The following is an 8,261-nucleotide window of genomic DNA, read 5'->3' as shown; positions in this document are numbered from 1 at the left end:
GAATCTTTAAGTCATCACAGCTTCAGGAAAGCACGAAGAAATACTGCTGCTTTGTCTCAGAATGCTTGGCTGAAAGCAACAAAAGCACTAAGGTACTAAGTCATAATTACAATGGGAAAGGAAAGAAAGACGCTAAAGCAGATTGCTTGCTGCTGATGAATATGACTGGTTCTCGGACTGTGTTGTAGTCATAGCTGTATGCCAACTATATGTGCTTTTGAGGACACAAAAATTAAATGTCTAAACTTTATGAAATTTCCTCTAAATCTCTTATGATTAATCTGGTTGTGCTTGATGATCTCCTTGTAGGCAAACAGAAATTTGATTCAAATGTTCTTATGTTAACCTCAAAAATATTTTCCAAGAATTTAGAGGAAGAGGAAAAAAAGTCATTGCCTCCTTTCACTGAGCATCCATACTACAAAAGCAAATATATCCCAGGAAGCAGATACTCTACATCACACAATAAGGCGGCAGCCACACAGGAAAGGTTGGGCTCTTGGCACAGCCCCTGAGGGGAAATGCTTCCTTGAAAGGACCCATTGTTGCTGGATCTGGGTCTTCAGACTCCCAAATCTGCTAGTGTACTTGTGGTTCTCTTGGTGCTGGGATGGGGCATCTTTGCCATCTCCATTATCTAACCATAATAGTCTTGGTTTTTTAATCAAATAGAAGGACTGAGTAAAGTTCATGCCCATGTGAGGAAGGAACATCTTTTTGGAAACAGCTTTGGTGCTCAGCTATTGAAAACACTCACGCTGGGTGTAATGGCACCATGCCTTACCCAAGGTATTTTAAACAGTTTAACTTTCTCTTCCAAGAACAAATAAAGTATTTAATTGTCTGTGTTGTCAAAGTCTGTGAATTCTAACTAAAATGTCTGGTATACTCTTCCTTCCAAGAGAAGAAAGAAACAATAAGCGTCTAAAATAAATGTATGCTTTATTGGATTCCCTTACTGTGGGACAGGTCTTCTTTCCCTTGTGGCAGCTAGGTAGGAGATCCAGAAATCCAAAAAGGAAACATGGAAAGGCTATTTCTGTGTGCCTGAGAGTGGGACCAAGCTTTGGGCAATTTTGACTTGGTGCTTGATTTATCAGTTGAAAACATTCATTAATGTAAATAGCTGCTGCTTGAAGTAACATAAATGAGGTGCCGGGAAGGTTAGGTGGTGAAGTGCTTGAGTAATTGTCCTTAATATGACCAACTGCTTTCCTAAATTCTCGTCTAACATGTCTTCAACTTGTGAATGTGCTATTACGTAATTAAATTTTTAAGTGGACTGAAAGTAACTGTCCGAAGACCAGCTAGAAAGTAAGTTTTGAGTATAGTATTGGCTATAGTACTTTTATCGTGATGAATTGCAATACTTAATTCTGCATCTAACAATAAACTATCTTTCCTTAATGTAGCATGTATTCTACTATAAACATTGCAATTGCTGTTACAGTCTGCAAAAAGTATACTTTACAAAGAATACACTCTACAAATGTAAATACAATTTTGGTTTGGTGATTGTTGGATACAATGGTCTTCCTTAAGCCTAAACACAGAAACAAAAGCTTGTATTATAACAGAAAGTCTAAGATGGGAAGTGATAAAATAGGTATTGAGTGGAGGGCTTTGTTAAAATATAGCTCGTGTACTTGTAAAATTTCCATGTATTCATTAAACTATTATGTCATTCTTATTGTTAGAGCTTGGTTAGTTGACTAAAGTGTTAAGCTTTGTTTGTAGTACAAATTATAACCTTAACTCCTTTCAAAATATAGCTGGAGGATTTTTGATCTTCCATAGTTCTTTTAGCTTATATGTCTTACCCAAACATTTATTGTACATTATGTGGATAACTTCGTATTTAAGGGTTCAGCTGCAAGCTGCTGGAGAACTGTAAATTGCATCGGATTCCATTCACGTAAGGTGTGTTTCTCAGATTGCAGGTGTCTCTCAAGGAGAGGTACCTTTTGCGTTTGTAATGTGGACTACAAACTTGTAAAAATATCAATATGTTTAATACTGAAAGCTTTACAAATTTAAATTACATGGGTAAGCTCATCATAGTGTATGTTGAAGTAAAATGTGATAACCTTTGTTTTTTATCATCAGAAAAATGTGATATCCCCAGACATTTGGCTAAGTTGTGTATCGGGTATAAACTGATCTGTTTCAGTTTTGAAGTGGTCTTTGAGTGATGTGGCTTTTATGTTTTGGGGGCAGGCAAAGACCATCTCTCGCACATGGTGTCAGGCTTGCCAGCCTGGTCTCTAGCATTCTGCTGCAGCTCAGATGTATGGATCCCTCCGGGTCCAGGGTGTAGTGTAATCCCATCTGCCACAAATGATGGCCCTGGTCCTAGATATTAAGTGGAAGTTGTCACTGAACAGTGGTCCACGTCAGAGAAACAGAAATGCCAAGTGCAAGCACAGCTGTGTACAGAAGCTCCTTGAAGACTGTGAGAATCCATAAAAAGGAACTTTGGAAACCATTTCTTTTGAGGAGGTACCGAGACTATTGAGTGAAGGATGATGAATCCTGATAACAGACTGTTTGGAGACAAGATGTCATAATGTGGATTTTAGCAGGACATTCTTTCAACCTTTCAATTAGACTCCTAGCTTTTTTAATTGCTAGTCTATTTAAAAAAGGTCCTTTTTTTCTTTTCGAGTGGCTGCAGGTTCTGCCACTCTGCTTCAAAAGCAGTCAGCGGACAAATTTGAGGAAATAGTACATTATTTTTGTAAATGCTGAAATAGTATCTCTTACATAAAGGACAAGGACTGAAAAGTAAATTTAGGACTTATGCCCAAGACACTGTGGGCAGAAGCTTTTGTTTTAGCTCTTGAAAGCTTGAAATGTTTTTTTCAAGTTTGCTTTTTTTTGGTTATTGATTTTTAATGTGTGCAGGTTGTTATGTGATATGGCTGGAGAAGAATGTGCTCCTAAATTTTTTTAATCTTTATTTTTTTCTATTCCTTACATCTGCTTAACCTTATGTCCTTGTCCATTCACTTACTGGTACAGCACGTTTTAAATGAAGTCAATGTTTTAAATTCAGCTTTTCAGGTATTGTGTGAGGAACTCATTGGCAGTTGGCATGGGCAGGAGCTGCAAGCTCAAGTAGTAATAGCTGATAAGACTTTTCCTTCTATTTTTATAGCTCCATTTAAAAGTGTGCTTTTTCTAGAGCGTGGTTGCTTAAGCTCTACCTAGCACTTCTTTCCTTGGCTGCTGGCAATTCTGACATCAGGTTAAATATTACGCACATGTTGAAAGTGATGTATTGAATACAACTTTGCATGGTCTGTGCTGCCAAGTGTTGTGTAGACCAGGAGGTCTCATTAGCAGGATGGCAAAGGAGATCTTGGGTCAAGAACAGATTTCTAATTTTTTTTTTTTTTTTTCCCCCTGCTGAGAAATGTTTCTGTGGTCCAGTGGAAAAAAGTTCTTAATCTTTCTGGAATAATTTTGAAGAAGCATTTTCATTGTTTCTTACTGCTAGTAGTTAGATAAGAGGTACTTTGTTCTGTATGCATATGGGCATATTATAACATTCACATTTTGAAATACGCTTAATATTCAGAGCCACTTTTGGCATTTGGCTTGAGGTATGAGTGTAGAACTGTCTTCCAAAGCATCACCTCCTTGGATGTTGCAAATGCCCCTGTGCAGCACCTGATACAAACCCCTTGTAGACAGATGTGGAAAGCTGACTGCTATGGCGGGGCAAAAGAATACACTTCCTCGGTCAGTTGCTTTGTAAAATTAACTGCCGTCTTCTTCTACTAATGGTCACCTGTAGCCCAGGCTGTGTTTTCATTATTTCCTAAGAAATCAGATATATTTTGAAATGGAATATATTCTCAGAAGATACGTTCGTACCTCTTCCTGGCCTGTTAGTGCTCACCTAGTTTGAGTACTTCTTCAATTTTTAATTTCATAACTGCCAGTATGGCAGAGATTGAACATGAGTTGGTGTTTGTATCTGTAAAGCTTACCTCCTGTAGGTCCATTGCATAAATGCCGAAAATCTTTACCATAATGTGTGAGGGGAAAAAAAAATAATAATGGAGTGTTTGGTAACTGCTGTCAGTGCGTGGGAATCGCGTGGTTCTGGAACAAGAACAACCCCCAGTGGTAAACATTGCCTTTGTAAGGCCTGTTACCTTGCGAGTTTGATTTCTTCTTGTAATAAAGGGTTGGAAGTATGGCTTTAAAGTGCAGAAATGTTTGATTTCTGAGTGACTGAAATAATGTTTGGCTTTCTAGTTTCAAAACAAGACAGGGTTTTTCCGTGTTTTGATAGCTAGTCAGGATACAGTTGAAGATGACATCTGTCTGCTATGCAGCAGGTACTATCTGCAGTTCAGGATGACTGGTCAAGATATTTTTTAATTCAGAAATCTGAAAGACTTGTAATGACAACAGCAAGCAACTTAGAAACTTAATTTTCAACTCCAGAGCTGTAAAGTGTCTCTTAATGGAGGATGTCTTTGTTGTAAATAAGTTCTGGAAAAGGATTTCTAATCTTTCAGTAGCCCTTAAAGATACCCAGGAGAGCCAGACGCGTCACTTAGTAAGGCACTAGATCAGATTTCAGGAATTTGATTCATGTTTGATCTATACCGTGATCTTTTTCTAGACGGGTCAGTCAGTTTTTTGGCCTTAATTCTTTTCCTGTAGAAGGTTACGGTGCTTGGTTTATTTAATGACAGGGATTACGTAAGAAGCTGAGGAAGATTGACTTGTATTAATCTTTGCACATAGGTGGTTTTTAAATTTGGCCTCTCTCATGCATGTCTCTTGCTTTTCTTGCCTGCCTTGCTAGATCTTTTCCCTTGCCCTTTGTGTTCTTACCGAAGCAGTACTGGTTGATCCTTGTCTTGGATGCAAAAGTAACTTGTTTCTGCAACGTTTGGGTAGTGACCGAGTGCCCTTTTTTCAGCTTTATAGCACTTGATCTCTAAAAGTTGTCTGATTTGCTGTGTGGGATTGCTTCATTATGCTGTGTGATAAACTGTGTAAAATGCCGAGAGTGAGAAATGTGTGTATTTCTTAACTGCCGCCTCTATCATCGATTAGCTCCTCAAAATGAACGTTGCTGTCTTCACTCCCAACAGCTGTAAGTACAGGGAAGGGTTTGGTCAGAAGCATGTATGTTTGTTAGCTGGACCGATAACATCAGGACTGGTGCACAGACCTGAAACTGTCCGCAGGCTCCGGGAGAGGCATTTGTGGTTGGAACAGAAGGAGCTGGAGCGGCGGGTGATGCCTGGAAGTGCAGCCGCCTCCGGCCAGCCCGGCACAGGCCCGCATTGTTCCGCCACACTGGAGGGAAGAAGGAAAAAAAAAAAAGGCATTCCGAGCAGTGCCAAATTTTCTTTGATATGTTAATCTTTTGATAACAGTTTGAAAAGCCCTTGGAGACTTTTTTTAGATTTTAGACAAAATAGTTCATTTGTCAGGACTTCCCTTGTAGATAGGGTCTCAGTTATTAAGAACTGCCTCGAGAACTCATGATAACAAAAGCAAGTGCAGAGGACAGCTGCTGGACTGCTTGTTGGTAAGAGAAACTCTTTTAGTTATCTTGGGATTTTTATAAATATCTGAAAAGAATAAACTAGGGAATGTTTAAGATTCAAGCTTGTAAGTTTATTTACGTGTGTATTTCAAGCAGGGAAATGATGACAGAGCATAAGCATATGTAACAACTTGAGATTTTTTTTTTTAATGCATATCCATGTGTGGATTTTACTGAAGACTTGAGCTGTCAAAATTATATTCACCTGAGAAACTTGGTATTTAAATTACCCAGTGACTGCAGGAAATCTCAGAAGTCCTAAATTTTTTTACCCTAAATCAAACTTGAAGGGTAAAGTTTGCACTGAAGTAGTTTGTTAATTATGCCAACTATTAGAAAACTGACTTCATATTAAGCTAGTAGTCCTTCAAAAGTGTGGCTTGCAGAACTCTTCAGGCTTACTGATTGAGACTTGCTGTAGTTCTTTTACATTTTCTTTAATAAGTATGCCATGATTTCACTTGCACCTTTTATACTGTTGCTACAAATGGTTATTGCCTATAAATATTTTGGTAGAACTGCTTGGTATCCTGGCTGTTTAGTCAGGATAGATCAACAAATAGATATTGCTGTAGTAATTCAGAAAAGGTGCAACATTTTTTTTCACTGGGGAGGTTGCATATAGCTTCAGGGTCTGTGCACTGCTGTAATTTCTCCAGTGATCCAATTTGTGATCTGCTTTAGCTCCAAGGTAATATCAACTTTAATCTGAAACTGCAAGTGCTGTCCTGCTCATAGTTACATATTCTTCAGGATAGAGGCAAATAGTAAATGCAGTTTGACTTAATTTTTATATACTTTTTTTTTTTTACAAAGTTGCAGATTTTCTGTTTAAGCTTGTGATTCAAAGGTATGCTCTTAGAAGTACTTACAGTTCAGACACTGTTCAGCTGAACGCTATATCATTTAAATTTATACCTATGTTCTAAAATGTTGCAAGTGATTTCATTCTCTTAGTCTCAGCATTTCTTTTACAGACCTTTTTGATATTTCCTACTTTTCTGACCCTGTAATATGCTTAACTATACAATAGTAGCTCAATGAGTAAAAATTATGTAAGTAGAGTGACAGTAACTTTCACCATTTCCATTGGTTTGGGCACCTTTCTTTAAAAGGAATAAGGATTGCTTTTTGGTTGCTATTTGCAGTTTGTTAAAGAGGAAAGGACTTTTCTAGCTGTTCACTCCAGGGAACTTGTGCCGGCGAGAGGCTGAGTGGCAGTCCTTGCATCAGAGGCACCTTACGTTTGAATATTCCTGAGTCCACATTACTTGTGAGTGGATTTCAACCTCACTTCAATTCGAATACTAGTAAAATGTCATATTCCCTTGTAGTCTGAAAAGTCCAAGTGTTATATTTAAATATTTAATTAAATATTTGAGGTATTCAAATGTTCCCACCGTGTTACGGAAAGAAGGCGGTAAAGATCAAATGCAGATTACTGAAGTCTCTTCTGTATTTGTGAGATGCTGCTACTTATTTCTTCAGTCTGCCCCAGCAGTCATCCCCAAGGAGGGTAACCACGTGGAGCTCGTGGTGGTGGTGTTCAACACCAACTTTCAGCAGGGCAGTGAGAAGCAAACCCAAAGCAGTTAAGAGTTTGGACTCTTGATGATGAGCTTGGGCTGATGATGTGCCAAAAAGGATAAGACTGGAGAAAGGGTGCTGTTCTTCATTGCTGAATAGGAATGATTTTCATAACCCATCAACCAAAGAAAAGATCTCTGATGTTTTCTAAGTTTAGAGACTTGATTTTGAGTTTAATGTGGAAAATTACAGTTACGTGAAATAATGAGAATGTGTGTGTTAGTTGAAGGTTGCTCAGTAAATGAGTCTGTATAAAATAATGCAGATGGAGCTAATGACATGAGTCAAAAATAGCCTCCTAATGCTCCTCGTGTATTCCCTGTGTGACTCTACCCAGCTGTTCAAAGAACTCACTGAATCACAGGAATTATCACTGGTGCTGAGATTTCCCTTCATGCTTCTTCAGACTGAAGACTTGATGCTTCTTCCCAGCTGTGGAACTGCCCTAAATTACCACAATTGCATTTCTCTCTCATGCTGCCGTGGTGTCCCATAAGGTGCCTGTTCTGACACGTTGGCCATATGGAAATCTCACTTGAGATTTGTTGATCTTGAAGCTCTTTGCATTTATTTTGCCACTTAGTGCTTTCCTGTATCAAGTACGGCTGTTGCTAGATGTGTTCGCCAAGGTTGGAGTTTTGCCTTCAGGCACTGGTTTTGATCTTGCAGTACACTATAGCGGGGAAACGCATGTTTGTTTTAAGAGGAGAGTAGTTGAAGTATGATAAATTAATAATTCTGTCATAGAGCTGTGAACTCTATTAGAAGTATAATTCTGTAAATACACAAAACTTTCTGACTGCATGGCTTCTTGTTTGAAAATTTGATTTGTACAGTGTACATAAACTTTTTTGATGTTATTAATTCAAATATTGTTCTCAGGAGATTTCTTAGCAGTCCCATGTGGGTTTAGGACAGATTTTAACTGGTTTCATGTATGTATTTTTTCCCAGGATAAAAAGCTGTTTAGTTAAGAAAAGTGGCAATTTAAACAAAAACGTGTTTTAGAACTTGCATGACCTGTCACACATAAGCAAGTATCAGTGGTGCACATCTTTTGGCTTAATTTCCAAATTAATCTGCAGTAAGAAAGGTA

At 38.3% G+C, this 8,261-nt stretch overlaps 1 protein-coding gene across 1 annotated transcript in view; it reads left to right on the top strand.

Moving 5' to 3' along the window:
• Positions 1-5,513: 5,513 nt before the first annotated feature.
• ATP13A3 (ATPase 13A3) overlaps positions 5,514-8,261 on the top strand; it is a gene marked incomplete at its 5' end in the record, with an annotated part of 39,381 nt that continues 36,633 nt past the window's right edge. The window contains one exon of the mRNA XM_082486825.1: positions 5,514-5,560. Within this exon, the coding sequence (XP_082342951.1) occupies positions 5,514-5,560 (47 nt within the window). The remainder of the gene's footprint in view (positions 5,561-8,261) is intronic.

This window comes from Vanellus vanellus, assembly GCF_965231255.1.
Source record: "Vanellus vanellus genome assembly, chromosome: 8".
NCBI classification, from domain to species: domain Eukaryota; kingdom Metazoa; phylum Chordata; class Aves; order Charadriiformes; family Charadriidae; genus Vanellus; species Vanellus vanellus.
Note: the sequence above shows the minus strand (reverse complement) of the source record. Positions and strands in the feature narration are given on the sequence as shown.